Here is a 21,225-nt window from a genome sequence, read left to right on the forward strand (position 1 = left end):
GGCTTGTTTTGAAGAACCATGGTTGGGATCAAGTAGAGCTTGGCGTATATCCCCCACGACACTACCTAAGGCTATCGTCTGAGGTAAAAATAATAATCATGTGGCTAATTGATAGAGGCGAAGTTGTCCCTGTCTTTCGATGAGATCGTGGGTATCATTTTGATGGAGTAGACTTTAACGATCCAACTACGAACGTGTGAGGACGTCGCGCCTTAGCAATCGCTAAACCAACTCCGAGACGTTATTGATCACGCCGGAGCACGATCAACCTGACCACGAAGGTCTGTTTCCTGCACGCAAACGAAGAACAAGCAAGAAACCAAGATTGCAATCAAGATATTGCGAATATAAGATGAAAGCTTTATTGATGAAGGTGGGGTTCTGTGACGCCTTTGTCTGGTCGTAGAACACAAACGAAGAACGCGAAGTTGCAGCTATGGCGAACTTGTAATCTAAACAAAATCCAAGTCTAAACGATGCCTAAGGGTTGTATATATAAGGGAACAGTGAGACAATTTCGTGACCCTTGGAGGAGGGGTCCGAAAACAGCCCTAAACCCAGTTTCCCCATACATACGGACTCTAAAAATAGCCTATATTATGGTATTTCGAAATCACATGGGCCTGGCCCAAAAATAAGGTGACGCAACACCTATAATAGCCTATGGACGAAATTTATAAAGTGACGTCCTGAATATTTCCTCCAAAGCCTCCATGCTCTCCTTATGGTGGCTTTAGAGTGCGAAAATCACCAGTGGAAGCTCCATTGTTCTCTCACGCCGTGCACCTTCTTCTCCATGCTTGATCCCGCTCCAACGGATATCCTTCTTGTCCATGCTAGGTCCTTCATTCATGAGCGCAACAAAAATATCTAACTTAGGCAGCATCATATGTTCATGAACATTAGAAGTATTTATATCATTGGCATGCGCGAGCTCTAGTAACTGGTCCAGTATGTATAGTAGCTAGGACTGTGGGTGTAACAATGGTGTTGATGTCCAATGAGTGATGAGGCACACAGTGGATATGGTTATGATATTACTTCACTTATGATTTGAGTAGATACACGGGTGTTTGCTTAATGAATCAAAAAGTCTGAAATGTTGAAAAAGTTTAAAACAATTTCAGAGTGAAATTGAAAGATCGTTGTGACAAGAGGATAATATATCTACGGTATGATCGTGGAGGTAAATATATATCTGACTTGCGAGTTTGGTAAACATTTAAGACAATGTGAAAATTGTTTCACAACTCATGCCACCTGGAACACCGTAGTAGGATGGTGTGTCCGAACTCGTAGCCGCACCCTATTGGATATGGTGCATACTATGATGTCTCTTATCGAATTACCACTATCGTTTTTGGGTTAGGCATTAGAGACAACCACATTCAATTTAAATAGGGCACCACGTAATTACATCGAGATGACACCGTATAAACTATGGTTTGGAGAAACCTAAGTTGTTGTTTCTTAAAAGTTTGGGGCTGCGACGCTTATGTGGAAAAGTTTTAGCCTGATAAGCTCGAACCCAAAGCGGACAAATGCATCTTCATAGGACACCAAAAACAGTTGGGTATACCTCCTATCTCAGATCCAGAAGAAAAGTGTTTGTTTCTACAAACGGGTCCTTTCTCGAGAAAAAGTTTCTTCCGAAAGAATTGAGTGGGAGGATGCTGGAAACTTGATGAGGTTATTGAACCGTCACTTCAACCAATCACTAACAAGGCGCAGGAAGATGTTCCTGTGACGCCTAAACTAGTTGAAGTGGATAGCTGATGATGGTGATCCTGAAGCTTCGGATCAATTTACTACCAAACCTCGTAGGTCGACAAGGAAACATACTGCTCCAGAGTAGTACGATAATCCTATCTTGGATGTCATGTTGACGGTCAACAATGAACCTACGAGCTATGGAGAAGCGATGGTGGGCCTAGATTCCAACCAATGGCTAGACGCCATGAAATCCGAGATAGGATCCATGTATGAAAACAAAATGTAGACTTTGGAAGAACTACTTGATGGTCGTAAGACTATTAAGTAGAAGTGGATCTTTAAAAGGAAGATAGACGATGATAGTAAATGAAACCATTAAGAAAGCTCGACTTGTCGCAAAGAGGTCTCCGACAAGTTCAAGGGGTTGATAACGATTAGAATTTCTCACTCGTAGCGATGCCAAAGTCTGTTGGAATTAAGTTAGCAATTGTTGCATTATTTATTATGAAATCTTGCAGATAGGATGTCCAAACATTGTTTCCTCGACGATTTTCTTGAGTAAAGGTTGTATGTGATACAATCAAAAGGTTTTGTCTATCCTAAGGATGCTAACAAGTATGCAAGCTTCAGCGATCCTTCTATGGACTGGATCAAGTCGGAGTTGGGATATACTCTTTGATGAGATGATCAAAGCTTTTGGGTTTATACAAAGTTTATGAGAAATTTGTATTTCCAAGAAAGTAAGTGGAAGCACTATAGAATTTCTGATAGTATATGTGGTTGACATATTGTTGATCAGAAATGATGTAAAATTTCTGAAAAGCGTATATGGTTGTTTGAAAAGTGTTTTTCAAAGGAAAACCTGAATCAAGCCTACTTGAACGTTGAGCATCAAGATCTATGGAGATATATCAAAACGCTTGATAAAACTTTCAATAAATGCTTACTTTGACAAGTTTTGAAGGAGTTCAAAGTAGATCGGTCAAAGGAGTTATTGGCTGTGTTGTAAAAGTGTAAAATTTGAGTAAGACTCAAAGCTCGACCACGGCAGAAGAAAGAGAAAGGACGAAGGTCGTCCCCTATGCCTTAGCCATAGGCTCTATAGTATGACATGCCGTGTACCGCACATGATGTGTCCCTTGCCATGAGTCAGTCAAGGGGTACAAGAGTAATCTAGAAATTGATCACTGGATGTAACAAATAAGGCAAGAGGTAGATAGAAAAAGGACAAAGATACCAACTTTTTATTTCATCGGTTGCAGCATTTTCCTTAGCTGGATGCAATATTTTTATAGCAGAGTAGGGCTTAATGTGGCTGGAGGTAGAAAAAGACAAAGGTACGTAATAAATAAGGCAAGAGATAACTACCAAAAGAAAAAGATGATTACGCGGACCCACAACATAGGAGCATGAGACATGGAAGAGCAGCTTGCGTGACGAGCGTGGCACATCAGCGCATGATACGAGTATTGTACGTGGGAGAGAGTGTGCCCGGCCGAAAGTTGCGCCGGCGCGCCTTATATAAAGGTTTACCATAAGTAAAAGAAAACAACGCGTTCCCATTAGCAAACACTACTAACATTTTCGCGTCCCAGTACTTAATCAACTTCGTTAGTACAATTAAAAGCATCACATCTCGCCGAGTCAAGGATGTTCTTCAGAAAAATTAACAATCGCATGTTAAGGCCCAACAGCCCTGGGAACAAAAAACATTACAGCCTACTGGTGACCCCGGCCGACGACGGCCTCGCCACTGCCGAGAAACATTCAACCTGCCAGCCTCTGAACATGTTAGCCATGAGGAGAATGAGATCACACAAGCTCCATGTACAGGCAGTAAACTAGAATGCTGAAATATTTCATTTGCCTACCTGTTGTGAATGACTCGACATCAGCGAGTTCCTAAATCTCAACAATCATGGGGGCAAAGCAAGATCATTCTTCTCGGTAAGAATTAGGAGCTGGAGCTGGGGCTGGGGCAGGATTCCGCTTGACAAAGTGACCACCAGGGGGGCGGTGGCCGCGCTCCCTGTACACTGGTCCTGGAGCTGGAGGCCCTGCACTTTGTTCATCGGCACTTGGGTTCTGCTGGAAGTCTGAGGGTTTGTTGGAGCCAACTGGCTGGTATTCAAGATGAGTGCTACCCCTCCGCCTTTCTGCATTTGCGCCATGGCTTGGCTGCCCAGCATCATAACCCCTTCCCCTGTGTGTGCCGCTTCCCCTGTGATACCTCCCGTTGTGCTGTCCCTGGCGACGGGTTGCATGATTAAGCTGCTGCTGTTCTGCATTTTCATGACTCTCGCTCTTCTGGTTCTCTTCCACATGTGTCATGTCACCTTTACCTTGATTACTATTACGATTGCTGCTGTCTTGCAGAGCAGCGCTGTCCACCAGACCTTCCATGGTATTATTGCCCTGTGAGTTATTCTGGGAATGTGAAGATTTTGGTTTCCAGTGTGATCTAGAGTGTGTACCAGCTGCGCTGTTCTTCACCTCAGGTTTTGACATCTTTCTATGTTCAGAAGTGTTTGCATCCATTCCACGTGTTGACATGTGATTCACATCTTTCCTGTCATCTCTGTTCTCATTTGGGTAGTTACTTGCCTCATTTTTTGGGCCCTTAACATGCTGCCTCCTTTGCCTGTTAGTTGCAGCATGTTCTTTTGTGGCACTGGCAGGTAACTCAGCAGCTTCAGCTGGAGCCAAACTATTCCCGACAGCATAATCTGCTTGCTTGTCAGGTTCAAGGTGCTGATGCTTGTCAGAAGGCCTCTGAACTTCATGTGATTCTTGATAGCTGTCTGCTCGCTCAGAAGGTATTGGTACCACCGAAGCTGAGTCATCTGTATTCCTTCTGCGCCAAGAAGGATGAGACTTCCCATGCCCTCTATTAGTTTTTTTGTCCTCCCATTTCTTGGGCTCTTTAGCAGCGGTTAACTTCTCATTATCATTACTCTTGTTCTCCACAGAGGATTTTTCTACAGGTAAATTTTGTTCTAAATTCTGCTGTTGAAGCTCTTTGGACAGTGGCTTAGGCACATATCTTTCCATTTCAGCTCTCTTAGTTCGTGTGACATTCTCCCCATCGGTGGTGCACTTTCCAATTGGTTTAGGCCTGGCTGCTACTGCTGCATCAGCTTCCTCAGATGGTTCATTCCACCCTGATGGCTTAACCGGTGCCCAGACAACACTCTCATTCCCATGTGGCTTCTCGACAGGTCGGGTAGCATGTTGAATCTTTCTCGATCCTTTTGCTTGCTGAGGTTTTGGCCGGCTATTTGCAGTGCTCTGAGCTTCCTCTGGTAATTTCAGGCGCTCCTGGTTGAAAGATCCAAATGAAATACCACCCACGGTTATACTTCCAACAGTAAGCACGGTATTTTCAGCAGGAAGTATAGAACTACTAATGATAACACCAGCGGTTTTTATTTTTGGCTCACTGGAGATGCTTGGTGTATTCTGCTGACTAAGAACCATGGGTGGATATTTAGAAGTAGCTGGAGCATCATCAATTTTTTTCTTATTTCTCGAGTTCCTGGCACTCTTCTTGTTGTGGGCTGGGGGATCATCATGTGATGTAACAACAGCAGATGATGTGTCTGAAGAAACCTGAACAGCTTTCTTCACATTTTCTGTGTTAGCTGCCACACTTGACTTCTCACCAGGAATTTTATCCTCTGAAACAGTATGCCTTTTTTTGTAGCCTTGCCTAGGCTTTCGAACACTGGCATCATGTGACTGTGATACACTTTTATGGGCTATATGCTCCATCATGTTGCTCTGTGTGTTCATGCCTGAGGCTGAAGTGTTATGACCAGAAGGATCTTTACCTGTACCCGCAGCATGTAGTAGAGTAGACGTGAGCTGTGCAGGAACGGCAGTATCCTTGGGTTCATTTGGTGGCTGAAGAATACTAACATTATCCAATGCAGTAACATCATGTGATTCAGCAGTTGAAGACGCAGGTTCAGTAGTCCCATCAAGTCCGGCCTTCTGCTTATTACGCACGTCGTCATTTTCTGGTGGTGGACCACTGGAGTTCATCTGATGTACTGATGAACGCTTGTTCAGCTCCTCCAATTTTGCAAGAGCTTTTGCCTTTTGTCGCTTTGTCCGTTCTTCTTCCTCAGCTTGCAATTGTTTGGCACGATGTACAGCCAACTCCCTCATTTTTACACGCTGAAATGGAAATGCAACAATCGAATACTAGTTAGTAGGCAACAAGGTTTTGTACTCTTGGCATCAGTATACATATTTGAAGAATTGCACAGGCTATTAAGAAAGTATCTCAATGTAGTAGAACTTCTTAATCTCCGTGATATATGTATTGTAAACAGAGTATGTCTATTTAATAACATAAGACTGGTAAGCAGGCAGTAATGGCACAAAACCAAATGTGGCATTAAAGAATGCAAGGCTATAAAAGGATGGGACTACAAGAACAAGTCACGTGGCATGCACAGCAGCATATGGTACAACATTTTTTGTTGTTTTATACATCCTCTGTAACCAAATACAAGATATTTTAGGTCACTAGTTTAGTGATCTAAAATGTCTAATAATAGTTATACAGTGGGAGTACCACTTATTGAGATTTGAAATTTTAGATAAAACCTGACCTCACATCAATAATGAAAATACACACCAATATGTTATGTGGTAATAAACAGCACCAATCCTTACTTAACAAAAACTATTTAACGACAACACTTATTAATTGAAATGGAAGTCCAAAGAATACCTCATATACAAATATACTCCCTCTGTACCGTAACATAGGTCGCTGGAGTAGCTAAAGTTTAGCTACTCCAGCGACCTATATTACGGTACAGAGGGAGTACAAGATAGGGCAATGTATTATGGACTAACAATGCCAACAACAAGCTGTTTGAATTGCACTTTATGGATATGAATTGACTAGTGCAGGGTATCAATGGCATGTTTGGTTGACCACCACAAATTGGTTGCCACCTTGCAGGTTTTCAAAAAGCATGAGTCTGTGACACATGAGCTGCAGAACCCAAGGCTAACAAATTTTGCCAATGAACTAAAACATCTACCAGTCACATTTGCACAACTAAAGTTTTGCAAAGTGCAGTAATGAACTATACATGCCTTAATACTTCTAATGGATATGTGAACAGATATATTACTGGTAAGAGCTGAGAAAGTAGCTCCCTCCTAACAACAGGTTGTTGTGGGACACGTCCAGTCAAACTTTTGAAACAATGTACACCTATAAATGGAAGTGCTGTATAGTTTGGCTACATGAAAAAAAAATCATTGGCTTTTTCTTGCAAGAAATATTTTCTGAACATACATAGCTAATAAATTGATTTGCTACTATATCATAAAATTCATAACCAAACTCTTTCACTGTAGAAGTATTGTCAGAAGAAATCTGCAAACATACCTGAGATTCATAATCGGGTGAAGCTGCCATATCATCATCAGGTGGCAGCTGTGAAACGTGTTCTGGAGGCTGGTCATGCTGACTATTCCTCACTTGAACCACTGACAAAGATTCAGTTGCATAATTTTCTCCCCGCCCATGTCCTGTAGAATTGTTGGGTGGCATGTCTTTAGCAGGACCATGGTGGCTATTTCTTGAAGAATCAACCCGCCTATGTGTGCGATCATGAGTTGATACACCCAGCTTTCCAGCCATGCTGGCTTCAGCAAAATGTGAGTGTAGCGGTCCAACAACCCCACCATCATTAGGTTCCTTCTGCAGTTTTTGTACCACAGGAGAACGAGAAACACATGCTGCCTGGACAGAAGCAGAAGCAATAGCAGTGATGGCAGGAGTAGATGGAACATCTTTTATCACCCGATCTGCTTTTGAATCAGCATTTTTTAGCTGCTTCTCTTTGACTTCCTTGTTTGAAAATGCTTCTGCAACATTACGTGCATCAACATTTCTAGCTTTGTTGTTCAAACTCCCTATTTTCTCTATCAAAGCTGCATTCTTCTTAATGATGGGTTGCTGATCAAGCGGAAGATTATCCTCCTTCAAGCTTTTCAGGACGGCGCCATCATCAGTTTCCCTGGGATGGGAATGTTCATTTTCCAAAACAGACGAATGGCTTATACGATCAGGACCTCTGTTGTCATGCAGAGACTTCATAAGCACCATGTTCCTTTCACTAGGGGTATTCCTTATATCTGCCCTTGTGTTCACATCGTTTCGATTTCCATCTGGATGTGGAAGAAGTGGTGGTGCAGGCTGACTCTTCCTTTCAGCTTCACCAGGACCTACTAAACGATCAGGGTTATCATGCAAAATCCTAGTCTGTCCTCTACAAATCAAATGTACTTTATCAGATTCTGAGAGCTCCTTAGGACTTGCTTCGTGTTTGACTGGTCTGCTCTGAGAATATCCAGGCTGGAAGTTCTCATTCTGGTTGGGAAATTGATTCAATATTCCTGGTTGATGAGGGCCTCCAATGAATGGTGAATCTCTTACATTGGCATTATTGAAATTTGGCCGTTGAGGAGCATAATATCCATCATAAGGGATTGGGCCCTGGTAAACTGGTCTAACTGGAATAACAGGTTGATTCACAACATATGAATTGGGAGGGACAGAATGATATGCATAAGCATTTTTAGAGTGATATCCACCATGCCCTGAGCCCTGCCTTGCTGCTGCTTCTGAGTTGGGTGGGAGCTGACCATAATAAGGGAATGGTTCGACAGGGAAATTGCTAGAGGGACCAACTGGTCTGTATGGGCCACCTGGTCCTCTATGCCACATTCCCTCAGGGGGGTGACCAGGAGGTGCACGCCATGAATCAAACTGTGGAGGGGGCATACAATAGTTAGGAGGGTATGGCTGTGGCTGCTGAGCTTCATTTGGAGGACCTGTGGCAGGAAAGGGAGCACTTCCATCATGTGCCGGCTGATCTGCCTTCATGATATCTGCTGGTTGAGTATTAGGTGGTCGAACTACTTCGCCAGATCCTAAAACACAGAAACGGTATCCCATTAAGTGGTCAGACCATAATAAATATATACATGCAACAACTGAGACGGTAGGGACATTAGCAAGTATATAAAACAGTGAAATTAAATACCAGCAGGTAAGCTCTTCCCCGTATCATTTTGGGCTCCATCTTTACCAGAACTAGAAGTTGGGCGCCCTTTTGAACTATGACCTAGAATAAAAGGCTGAGCTGTAAGGAGAAATTATCTTGTATATCAGAATATACATCATTTGAATTTGAAATCAGACCATTCTGAACAAAGAACTACGATTTGCAGAAATAGATCTAGCAGATATGGCATATATCAGCATATCATATGATCAATACAATCAAGAATTCCAAATATTCAGTAAGAAGTCATGATCGTATGAACAAAAAATATATATAATACATTTTGCTTGTAGACTACCTCGTTGACTGTTTGATTCAGAGCTTTTCTCAGAACCAAGTGTTGGGAAATCACCGGTGCTTAGAGTAAACACATGCCCATGTGAAGATCCCTACATAGTTAAGAACAAACATATTAAGTAGGCTCCCATTGCTGATGCACAAGCCATATAAAGTAAGTATTGTGCATTACCGATCTGTCAACAGTCCTTATCGACACATTCATATTATCTGAGGGGTTATCTGCAAACCGAGAAAGCTGTGAGCTTCCTGGTCTTGTCTCCGCACTTCGAGGACGATTTGTGACCACTGGCACATTTTGTGATGGTAATGTTCCAGATGCTGAGGACGGTCGAGAATTTGGACCCCAAGCATTAGGAGAGTCAAGAGATTCACTTCCAGCTGTTGAGGGCCTTGAACCGCCACCAGAAGAGGGGCGGCCATTGAATTGGCTTGGTGCACCAGAATTCCCATCCTTCTTGGGAGATAGAAGTGATGAGGAATTCCATGCATTTGGTGTTGTAGGTCCTGGTTTGCTGCCCCATGTGAGGGTGCCCCTAAAATCAAAATCATAACCTCATCACATAGCAATTATTGAAAACGATTGAGAACTGTGAATGAGTAGCATCAGATCTCTAAAATAATGAATAAAAAATGTGAGGTGGGGACTCACTTTGGAACAATTTCCACATTGGGGTCAAGACCCTGATTTTCCAACCTTCATAGAGAACTACTAAATCAGTTCACATAGAAGTATACAAAGATAAGATTTTGATTACAATGCCCAATACGAAAACTGTTACCTCTGACTTGGCAAATTAATGGGCTTTGGGATTTTTCCAAGAACAGTCATGCCAGATTTCCTTGTAGGAGCAGCCCATCTGCAGAAAGCAGTACAGAATAATAAAGTACGCACATAGTACAACAGCAGCAGTGCTATACGTAAGCAACAATTACTAAGCGCGTCAACCTGATTATGTAAGGCATATAGTGTTAAAAAAAACATACTGCCATAGAGATAAATATTGAGTCTCGGAAGGATAAATGAATGGAGCTTAATCATCCATCAATGGGAGGAGAACTACAAATGTTCTAATGGCGTTGCAAGTCAGTAGATAAGCATTTAACAAATTTAATTCGCAGAAATAATTATGGCTGAGAGATGGAAGAGTGCAGAGTTATGCCAAACACTGCTTCACGGTATGCTATCAAAAGGATACAATTTTTTTCGTTCAAATACCACTTAAAGAATAAAACAAAGGTTTATTTGATAAATGCCACTCAAATTCTGGCGATTCCAAGAAATGCCACCGCAAATTTCCAAACTTTGAAAAATGCCACTTGGCGTTTTTCAAAGTTTGCAAAATTTGCAGTGGCATTTTTCAAAGTTTGGAAGTTGCAGTGGTGTTTCTCCGAATCGCTAGAATTCGAGTGGCATTTATCTAATTAACCCGTAAAACAAGGGCTTACAAATAGAAAGGTAAAAACGAAGAAGGTCCAAGAAAGGCTTTGGCACTCCAGTATGTGGATGGGCCAAGATGAAACATGAAACATGATATGAACCTCGACTCGCATCTTGTATTCTTGATAAATATTTTGTTCAATACACTAAATACATACTCTGCCGAATCATTCATCAAGGTCCAACGAGAGAATTAACAAAAAACTGGGCAGTTTACCCTTGGACGAAAGACAGCTCCTCTTTTTATTTAAAAAGAAAGCAGATAACTGACTTTCTGCCCTAAAAGGGATTTGATAAATACACTCGGAGGAAAGTAAGCAGATCAGCTATAAAACACATTTGGTCGGTTGAAAGAAGAGAACGGGCTCATCTGCAGCCATCTGGTGCCATGACGCTGCCGCGCAGGTACCATTACCACACAACTTGACAGCTTAACCGTCGAACAGCATAGAATTGAACCAAACAACCTAGAGATGCACTCTGCCTGTCATGCTTCCGATCCAGAAACTAGAATTGGAACAAGACCAAAGCTAAACACCACCACGCCAAGCACTACTACAAATCGATGATTAAAAAAAACTGATATTTATAAATTTTAAAAACAAAAATAGCAAGCGTCACCAGAATCAACCACGCGCGACAATGCAAAGGCCCCGCGCATCCAGTCGCCAACGGAATTCAAAACGACGAGGGAGGGGAAACCGCGGCGCGCGCGCGCGATGGGGGCGGGAATCTCGCACCTCTTGTCTGTGGTGAGCAGGCTCGAGGCCATGGCCCCTCCCCGCGAGCTTGCGCCCCTCGCCGGGAGTCCAAATCGAGCGTCTCCGATCGCCGGGACGGGGACCTGGCGCGTCCAGGCCAGGGAGATCGAGATCTTTCTGACGGCCTCGGAGGGGCCGAGGGGGGCGAAACCCTAGGGACGGACGGACGCCGCGATCGGCCCGGATCGGCGGCGGCGGAGGCGGGAGGCGTGCGCGGAGAATCCGCGGGAACCCTCGCGGCCGGGCCCTGCCGTCCGGCGAGCGGCGGCGGGGGAGGCGGAGGGAGACGGGTGGGGCCCGCGCGTCAGATGGAAGGAAGGCAGGGGGCGGAGGAGAGAGAGGGAAGAGAAGGTTGGAGAGGCGTTCGTGAGAGCGGTATAAAGGGGGAGGCGGAGGGGACGCGTGGCGGTGCGGGGATTGGTGGGCTCGCGCGCGTGCCCGGGGACGCGTGGAGTCGTTCCAGTGGTGGACTCCTGCGTCCGTCCGCCGCAGGGGATCCCGTAGGAGTTGCGTGCTTGGATATGGATTTGGGTGGCCAGGGTCGACGTCGACGTTTCGTGCGAGCCAAGATTACCACAAGTGTCACGGCTCGTCACCGGATGACCATTGCGGGCCTTCTGAGAGCGTTTCTTTGCGTTGCTATGTTGGTCATGTGCATTAGGTTTGTGTTGCTGATGTATGTTGGGCTGTACGATCGGGCTGATTTGCACGTTGCTTGTTTTGGCCTCGCTCGATTCACCTGGAAAACATGTAAAATGTTGTTAAAAACCTCGTCGATAAGAAAATAGATGAACTTGATCTATTCGAGACATGTCTCCTAGGCTGAGAGAGAATGAATTCAAGGTTATAGTTGGTGCTTATTCGCAATAAAATATATAGTTGGTGTTGCTAGCTGCAAATAAACTAAATGTAGCTTTGCAATACTTTACTACCTCTTCTCACTTAAACACAAGTTTCTCGAAAAAAAAAGGATTTAAATGTATTTTCCTAAATTTTAAGATTGTAAAGTACAATATGCACCGCACATGGCATCATGGTATGAAATATAAAAGAAAACATGTTGATTCCTTATCTGGTCATTTTTGCAGCCTTCTCTAGTTTCACCGACAGAGACAACGTTGCCAAGAGAATCCTACAAGTTTGGTTGTTCCGTTCCTGAAACTGAAAGCATGCAGTAATCTCATAGATAAGCAACATTAAGGCAACGATACCCTTACATGTTACATCACAACAAATATCTAAACAAAATTTCAGCCAACGCAAGAAATAAGTTTCTACTGCGAACACGGATAATCCCAGGTGCATGTGTGGAAATTATGTCTAAACAAAATCTCATAATATGAGTTAAGTGCGTTATAAAATAAAATAAAGTATCTGCGCACATTGACAACATTGGACATCACTCCGAAATGAAAGTAGCACAAAAGCTCAGTGTTGATGCGCACACACCAATGAAACATGTTATTCTTATGCATGATATGGTCTTTCACATGAAAGCTACAATGGAATCTAGAGGGAGGGGCTGAAGGAGGGAAACGATGAGAAAGATGACCTGCGTTGGGAGACTCCTATAGTGCAAGTAGTCGCAGCAAAACATGCAGGGCACTCCCAACTCCTATGATAACTCAGAATAATCCAAACTTTAAAAGGTTGTTCTCGGAACAATCCAAACTCCTACAAAACAATACATAAATTATTTGCTTCACATATGATATGTACATTTTGAGAAGAACTCAAAATTACCATACAGGATATTGTTGTTCTTCCTACTCTACTAAGCATGTGAAATTAGTGATATTACTTGACGTATTTAGTTGTAGTGGTGTATCTCCTGTTTACCCAAAACATCGATTCCAACTCTTCCTTGCTGCTACAGCCCGAGCGATCGACATTGTATGACTGAAATAGTACTGTCTTATTATGTTTTGGGGTAGAGTTAGGAATCTCTCGAAACTAAACATCCATATGCATTGCCACTGCAATTGGTAAGATCATTTCAAGAACCATCTCATGCAAAATGTGCTCGTGTTTACCTGAAAGTAGAGCCCAGAGCATCGTCACCACGCGAGTTCCTCGAGCTAGACAGCCTGCAGAGGATCTCCCTCATGTCAACAGTTCTACCATGGTTGTTGTCAAACAGAACACAAGGATATATGGTAATATGTTGTAGTAAAATCTTATATTATGAGGCGGGGAGCAGAAAATAAATGTTGTCTCGTTAATGTAATTGACCCCAATATCATCATCAAGCTATGTCATCTTCATCGATGTTGACAACACTTCTTAGCAAATGATACCACATGAATGCCTTCTAACATTACAAGATTGTGAGTTGGTGAATACAGTAACTAATGCAAAAGTGTATCTATGCATAGCTTGTCTACGCACTACTACAAATACTACTCATAAAGCCATAATATATCTTTTTCTGCATTAGGCCCTCCTTCCAAGAAGTAGGTAGTGTGAGCACAAAGTTGTAACTTAAGCTGCTTAGAAAGCTAGTAGTGAGAAATAACAACGCAGCCATATAATGAGGTTATTAGATAAACTAGCATTTTAAGGAAAATTTGAAAGTGAAGTGACTATCATCTCATAATTATGCATCAGCAAGTTAAATATCATGAACTCTACTACAAGTCTAACCATGGTACGCAGCACCATGCCAATGCTAGTAAAACTAGGTTGAACGGAGCAAAAGCATATTGGCACTTCATAAACTCCATAACTGATCACACAAATCCTACAACTTACGAATAAATGTGAATGATTACTTTAAGGGTTTAAGTTCATAACCTTTATGATTGTTGTATCGAGAACTCTACGAGGAACATACTTGTCTAGCAAATTCGTTGTTATCTGCAAACCAAAGTTGTCAGAATCGCGGCTCAAATCTTAGTATCTTACGCCCTTGCGATACAAACTAGTCCCTCTCTGATTATATGGTTTTTCTCATAGAATCAAAGTTTCTACGATCATTGTAGTTATGATTATACGATCCACAATCCTACCAGTTGAGCTCTGATCCGAGTCAGAATCTCGAGTATGATAACTTTGCTAATACACAAACATATAAATAAGAATTATATTCACACAAATTTTCAGTTGCCACGAGGTGATAGAGAAAGCACAAGTATTGAAAATATTATACTCACCTTATACACACCTTGGTTACTCTCCAACCCACCACAAAAATGACCGATTTTTAGAGAGCATAGATAAAGGAAAGAAAAATATATTACTTGTTTCCCTCCTCCAACGAGTTGCTCCCCCTTCATTTAATTTATATCGTGAAATCAATTTATGACCAAAATAATAGATGACCGTGTGATATATATGTTGTTGGAACTGAAGGCATGTTATCAAATTTGAAGAGAGAGAGAGAGAGAGAGAATGTGTGTGTGTGAGAGAGAGACATGGGATCATCTGATAGAACATTTGAGCTACCTTTAGACGGTGACGAAAGGGACATGTATGGCGCCACTATCCGCGACATCAATGCAATGATTTAAAAATGTCCACACTTCATATACTACAAAAGAAAGGAAAACTTGAATGACCCAACTGCTATTGGCTACTTGACTTCATATATTGAATAAATGTAAGTTTAACAAAAATAGTGTGAAGAAAGAACATTATGTATCATGGATCTCATGCAAGGTATAAATATCATCTCATAAGAACAATGTAAAATGAAACTCAAGCAACAAATATCAAGAAACTAATAGATGCAAGACAAGCAAAATCTTGATGGTAAAACCCATGGAAATCCACTGTAGTTTTGCTATAGATTCTACTGTGAATTTCCTCCTAAAGTCAACATACCTTTGATAGAAATCCTTCTTTTGTTAACTTATAGTTACTGCTTGCATGATCATTTGCTATAGCTTCTTCATCAAACCAAAATATATACCATTTAAACCAATCCAGGGGTCTTGCATTGTTGTATGACGATTCACAAAGTTCCTTTCATAAATTAAAAACAACATACTTCAAATGTAATAAGGCATATTGTATTAAAATCCGTGTGCAGAAACAAATATGGCATCTAGCTAACAAAAAATAGAAAAAAATCATTGCCGCAAAAAATGACAAGGGCCCTTCCAATCATGGCAATAGGGAAATATCCACTTTATTCAGCAAAGATTTCTGAAATTTGCGAGATATACTCAGCCAGATTTGTTACTATCTCATGTGAACTCTCACATAATTCTTATTTCAGTATTCAGTTCTGGTAGTATGAGACACACATTTCCCTATCCATTCGTTGCTTCATCCTAAAACTCTATCATTCTTGCTACATTAAATAATCCTAGACAAAATGAACGAGTATATTACCAACCAACAAGAAGGCCTAGCAGAAGTGATCCAATCCGTGCACAGAACATCGTAATTCAAGAAAACTACAACATACTAATGTAATATAGTAATACATCATTTCTAGTAGCTAGTTAAGGATGTCAACCGAAAAAATATTCAATGAACCTATGTAGCCTGGTTGAATTATTATCAAACATCTTGTAGCCATGGATAAAATATAATCTCCACAAATAAAGATGGAGATTCCATCCATATCAACACAAAAATCATAAATTGAACTGAAACATAATGGGAAATGGTTGACCGAAATGGAGGAAGCTTCGTGATACATATCTGCTCGTCTTTAGGCAGGATGAGTTGCGGGCCGACGGGGACGATGTTGACCTAAGCGGCCTGTGTGGGCAAGGTCGGTGATGAGGATGCGGGCGTTGGAGATGACCTCCTCCGGGCCCGGCCGCCCCTCCTCACCTCCAAATGAAACTTGACCAACGGCATGGTTGACCTATTCCTCTTGTATGGTGAGGCCGAGGTCGCACAGAACTTGGCAACATCGGTAGCGGAGATGCCTCCCCTGTGCGTGGAGCTCGTTATGCGACACCGATGAAGAGGTCGGCACCACGACCACCTCGAGCGTCCTGCGATGGACTTCGATCTGGTCGACGATAGTGCTTGTTCTGCGGTTGCCGCCTCTCATGATCGTCGTTGTCCTCCCATTGACTTCCCAGATCTGGTGTCACCGAGGAAGATAGAGGAGCGGAGGGGGCGGTTGCGCGTGTGTATAGGTGTGCGGTGCGAGAGGTCATGTGTGTGTGTGGGAGGGGGGGAATGGAACACAGGTGGGCGTGGGGCATCAGCCAATTCACGTGATCTTTTTCTCTCTCTCCATCGGTATTCCTATCCTACGTGGACAGTGCGAGAGAACACCCCTTCTTTCTCAGTTGATGGGTTTGATGTCACTTGTTTCTCTCTTCTTCTTTTTCTTGAACTATTCCATCTCTTTTTAAATTAATAGCAAAAATACATTAATGATATAAACAATGTAGGTTTTTATTTGGTTAGGATTATTACACTAATAGGTAGAAGACAAAAATGGATGAAATTATCTCAAGCTTGTAAGGATGGGGGTGTTTGGGAAAGCTCAACATTGATGCATCATTGTTCATAGACTCAGGTAAAGAGAGTTGGGTACCGTTGTCCTCACTTGTCGGGGCAAAGTAGTATGATTCCCTCCATCCTATATTGTTGAGCATTTAACCAAATTGATAATTCCCAAGTATATAAGACACCACAAAATTAATTAGCAATTGAAGCGATGTGCTCTATCATTTGCCTACGGTTTTCTCCTAAGCTTTGCTACACCCACGCATAAGATCAAGTATAAAATAGGATGGCATAGGTGGGCTACAAGGGATGTCACATTAGTTTCTTGCCTAGTTGGAGGAGAGATGATAGACACAAGGTGTGATGACTCACAATTATAGAGGATCAATTGTAGTCCCTTCGATAAGTAAGAGTGTCGAACCCAACAGGAAGCATAAGGAAATGACACGTGGTTTTCAGCAAGTTAGTCTCTACAAGCACTAAAAGTAGCTGTAATGACCAAGATGCGGTCCTTTCCAATCTGGGGATCGAGGCCCCGAATTGGAAAGGAGCGCATCTAAGCGTCTCGCAAACAAGGTATCACAACACATACAGAATAATACAGATAGACAATCAGGGGTTCAATTGCCTTCTCATAAATATATCAGAGTACATCACGCATACAATCAAAGTAGTTACGCTACGGACTACAAAACAAGGGAAATGGCTATGCTACCCTGCCTGCTGGCCCACGATCATGACCACGACTCAATCTTCTGGATAGTTCATGTACAGGCAGTCGGTCTCCTCGTCGTACTGCCACGCCAGCTGCGTGCCGTCGGGATCACCTGTCTCTGGGGTATCTGAACCTGTTGGTGTTGTGAAGGAATCTGTGAGCCACGGGGACTCAACAATCTAAGACCATGGTGCCAGAACTAGTCAAGTTATTAGGTTGGATAGGGTAGAGTGTTTAAGGTTGCAGTATCCTAAGCTTGATATGGTGGCTAACTTACGTAGAACATTTATGAAGGTGGTCTAAACTAGCGGTCGAGAATACTTGATCACTAAGTGATCCTGAACACCTACCTACGTCATTCATAACCCCATCATGTTCCCGATCGAAGAGAGATCTTCGAGGGGACAGTCACGATTACGCACACAGTTGGCAATTTTATTAGCGTTTATTTAAGTTATCTATTACCAGATGTTAACAAAATATTCCAAGTTGCCACATAACCGCGGGCACGGCTTTCCAAAAGATTAAACCCTGCAGGGGTGCTCCAACTAGTCCATCACAAACGTACACATGCCGCAAAGTAATCCTCTATCACGAATCTCATGATCTCGTCAGATTCCTTAGAGGAAAACCTCAACTCTGGGGAGAACCAAAGCTTCACCGGGATTCCTATACGCAAGATATATCGCTAAGGTAAGACAAGACTAGCAGGACCTACCGACGTGTCGAAGACCCTGATAAGAGCCGCGTATCTCAGTCTCAGGACACGACGGATGAGCGACGCGTACAGTGGCCTGATAGAAATCTCTCAAGTTGCCCTGAGTTGGCCCCGCACAACGCTCTAGTTTGGACCAACACTCATGAGGAGCACTGGCCCGGGTTGTTGATTAATTTCCTCGGGTAGGCCATTCCCTATGTAGATTATTATTAAGTGATTAGCAAATTAACACCAATGTTGGGGTCCTGCCGGACAAGTCTTAACACTACGTGATTTATCAAGGGGGTCTCCATAACAACCCCGAGCGTGTTAGGAGCGATCAATATGGAATCAAACACCGGTAGCCGGTAACTATGGCGGCAATAACGGAACAAAGCACCCGGCAAAAGGCTAGGCCTTCTGTTATTTACCAAGTATATAGGTGCATTAATTAAATAACAGAATTTAAGATAATGATATCAAGCTCACGTTGTCACATGAGACAAAGCACCTGCATCTAGCAACGCTAACATTAGTAGCTGAGCAAGCCTACTTAGCCATTCAAGTTTGCTAGGAAGGGATAAGTGTTTGGTTTCATGGCATAACAAGAGGCAGATATTTCAGTGGTAGGCAGCGAGCATATGACAAGGAAAACGTAAACTAGCATAACAAGTCTAGAGATGGAATCAAGGTCATATCATCTTGCATGTGATATCCTCAGCTTGGAATGGTTCTTGTTCGTCCTGCACATACTCTCCTGAATCCACGTACTCGTTCTCCGATCCCGGTGCTACCCAACATAAGAATAACATCCAATGAACAACATCACTTCAAGATGCAACAAGCACATGATGCATGAGATGATATGAGCATGCATCACTATTTCTATCACTAACACAAGCATAAGGAGTGAATACATGTTCCTGGACAGAACTGAATACTAATCTTTTTTTACTTGCATGATAATGACATGATCAGACGCGTCTCGTGAAAACAATGCAAAAGCATATAAAGAACATTACAATCGGAGCTACGGATCAACGGGAAACAACGAAACAAGATATGAAGCCCTACGTGACAAAATCATCACCACACACTCAAATGGCACAACTCTGGTATTTCCAGGTTGCCAAGACATAAAACAAACCATCATGGATGGGGTGGAGCAAAGAAGAACACCACAACATCAACTAAGCACTCACAAACATCAAAATGACAAAACTACACAATCTGCCATAAACTGCATCATAGCACTTTGTGAGCTACATGCAAAGCACCTACAACCACCCAAACATGACAAATAATATATGTGGCTGTAGCTATCCAAGAATAATACAAGCACAAGCAAGAATCACACAAAAAGGAATTAAACACAGAAAGATACAAGGCTGTAAACTTGCCCAAAAACATCAGTTTTCACGGACTTAGTGAAAATTCCAGATTCTCACTTTCTGTCTATGCTCTGAAGCATTGTGACAGCAGCCAAAACTATATCTACAGGAATACAAATGTCATGAAAATTTACAGGGAGCTAGACAAACATATCAGGTCCAACTTTCAAGTTGAAAGCTAAGGCTAGATCACAACACATTGACCTGCACAACCTCATCAACAGGAGAAGAAAATATAAACAGATTCTCAGACTTAGTGAAAATCTCATATTTTCACTAATCTGGAATTTGAGCCAGATGCCTACTTTGAGTGGGCATAACTTGCACATATGGAATCCTAATCATGATATGAAACCAACAATAGGTAGAGGGGGTCACCCTCTACTAGCACAACCAAGAAGCAATCCTTTGTGCTCAACAAGTCACATGGAACCAAGCTCTAAACATAGAAGAAAATGAAATACCCATGCACTTACTTGGAACAAAAGGGCACAAACTAGAAAAGGAAATCCAAATGGAATCATATATATAGTGAATAGTGCATCATCACATGTGCTATTCACTATATCAAACCTACATAAGCACATGCTCATGTCCACAACAACAATGGGGTACATGAGGGGTAGACCTCATGCCTATGTGCATTGGCACATCACCACAACATCACATGAGACAAGCACAAATAGATAAACACCTACATAACTGAATATATGGCACTACTCACATGACTCCCATAACTACTTCTACACAAAACATGATATCTTGCCCTTGTGCTCTCCAAGTCATATATTGCCATGACATGGGTGAGACACACACATGCTCACACACAAACCCACATACACACACACCACATGTGGTGAGGGGAGAACCCTTCACACACATACACATGCATATGTGTCAACACACACACTACACCACAACGCACACACCTGCATCACAAGTGGATGGTGGAAAACCCACACACACACATCTATATCTACGCTATTGCACACCACAACATCACACCTCAAGCATAACAAAAGAAAAACTACCTTCACAAGCTCATGAAACAACAAACACATGCATCTACAACTAAGCTAGGCAGAAAAGGGGGAAAATACAAGGAAGAATACCTACAATGCTACATCTACTCTGGGCAGTTTAGACAACTAAACAGCAAAAGAAAATAAAAGAAATACAAAGGAAAAAAGAAAAGGGAAGCACTAGGTTCGAACCCGGTACCCCGTGGTATACTACCTAGCACCCAACCACTCTGTTATGCAGTTGTGCTCGACAGAACCTGCTAGCGCAGCCAGGTATGCTGCCTAGCTACGGTAATCCATTGTGCCGAAAATATATGCAAAAAAGGTGGGGAAGTGATCCCATGGGACTCGAACGCTGGATCTCACGAGAACAACCCCCACACACTTGCCACTGCGCTATGCTACGAAGTCTGACAGAGGGGAGACCTGAAACAAGTAAAACCATCGCTATCCCTGTCCCTGCACCACATCTGCGCGCCGGCGAGAGAGAAGCCGACGGGGTGCACTTCTGCGCTGCAGATCCTTCGAAGGGGGGAAACCAACACGCTACCACACGGCCTCTACGCGGGGAAGAAGCCTCTGCTACACCTAGCGCTACCAAACCACCTAACGTACACATCAACACGCAGATCACCCGGTCTACTTCGTGACAGGGGAAACTCCGGCGAGCCCT

General features: G+C 42.7%; 1 protein-coding gene and 1 long non-coding RNA gene across 6 annotated transcripts; both read right to left on the reverse strand.

Annotated features, from left to right (window-relative positions):
* Window positions 1-3,275: 3,275 nt before the first annotated feature.
* Window positions 3,276-12,281, reverse strand: LOC123453027 (protein MODIFIER OF SNC1 1). 4 transcript variants are annotated; one of them, XM_045129790.1, is made up of 9 exons: window positions 11,884-12,281; window positions 9,890-9,967; window positions 9,760-9,804; window positions 9,280-9,643; window positions 9,109-9,199; window positions 8,790-8,888; window positions 7,127-8,676; window positions 3,585-5,892; window positions 3,276-3,485 (listed from the first exon to the last, which is right to left on the reverse strand). In XM_045129790.1, exons 2-8 carry the CDS (start codon window positions 9,937-9,939, stop codon window positions 3,649-3,651), a joined length of 4,443 nt encoding a protein of 1,480 aa, XP_044985725.1. In that variant the 5' UTR covers window positions 9,940-9,967; window positions 11,884-12,281; the 3' UTR covers window positions 3,276-3,485; window positions 3,585-3,648. The 4 variants fall into 4 exon arrangements, with proteins under 4 accessions (XP_044985725.1, XP_044985722.1, XP_044985723.1 ...); XM_045129787.1 differs by lacking the exon at window positions 11,884-12,281 and adding an exon at window positions 11,289-11,528; XM_045129788.1 differs by lacking the exon at window positions 11,884-12,281 and adding an exon at window positions 11,289-11,528 and having other exon boundaries at window positions 3,276-3,495.
* A 711-nt stretch (window positions 12,282-12,992) lies between these two features.
* LOC123453029 lies at window positions 12,993-16,424 on the reverse strand. 2 transcript variants are annotated; one of them, XR_006632691.1, is made up of 5 exons: window positions 15,132-16,424; window positions 14,462-14,838; window positions 14,103-14,165; window positions 13,343-13,396; window positions 12,993-13,208 (listed from the first exon to the last, which is right to left on the reverse strand). It is a non-coding gene; the product is annotated as an uncharacterized LOC123453029 (long non-coding RNA). The 2 variants fall into 2 exon arrangements; XR_006632692.1 differs by lacking the exon at window positions 14,103-14,165.
* Between the last annotated feature and the right edge of the window lie 4,801 nt (window positions 16,425-21,225).

Source organism: Hordeum vulgare, chromosome 5H (genome assembly GCF_904849725.1).
Source record: "Hordeum vulgare subsp. vulgare chromosome 5H, MorexV3_pseudomolecules_assembly, whole genome shotgun sequence".
In the NCBI taxonomy this organism is placed as follows: domain Eukaryota; kingdom Viridiplantae; phylum Streptophyta; class Magnoliopsida; order Poales; family Poaceae; genus Hordeum; species Hordeum vulgare.

What these genes read in the sequence shown, in the direction of transcription:
- LOC123453027 (XM_045129787.1), bottom strand. Translation starts at nt 11,320, where the DNA reads ATGGCCTCGAGCCTGCTCACCACAGACAAGAG. An exon ending in AATGTGGAAATTGTTCCAAA is followed by an intron (nt 9,644 to 9,759) that starts GTGAGTCCCCAC and finishes TTTTGATTTTAG; the next exon opens with GGGCACCCTCACATGGGGCA. An exon ending in TGAATCAAACAGTCAACGAG is followed by an intron (nt 8,889 to 9,108) that starts GTAGTCTACAAG and finishes TTCTCCTTACAG; the next exon opens with CTCAGCCTTTTATTCTAGGT.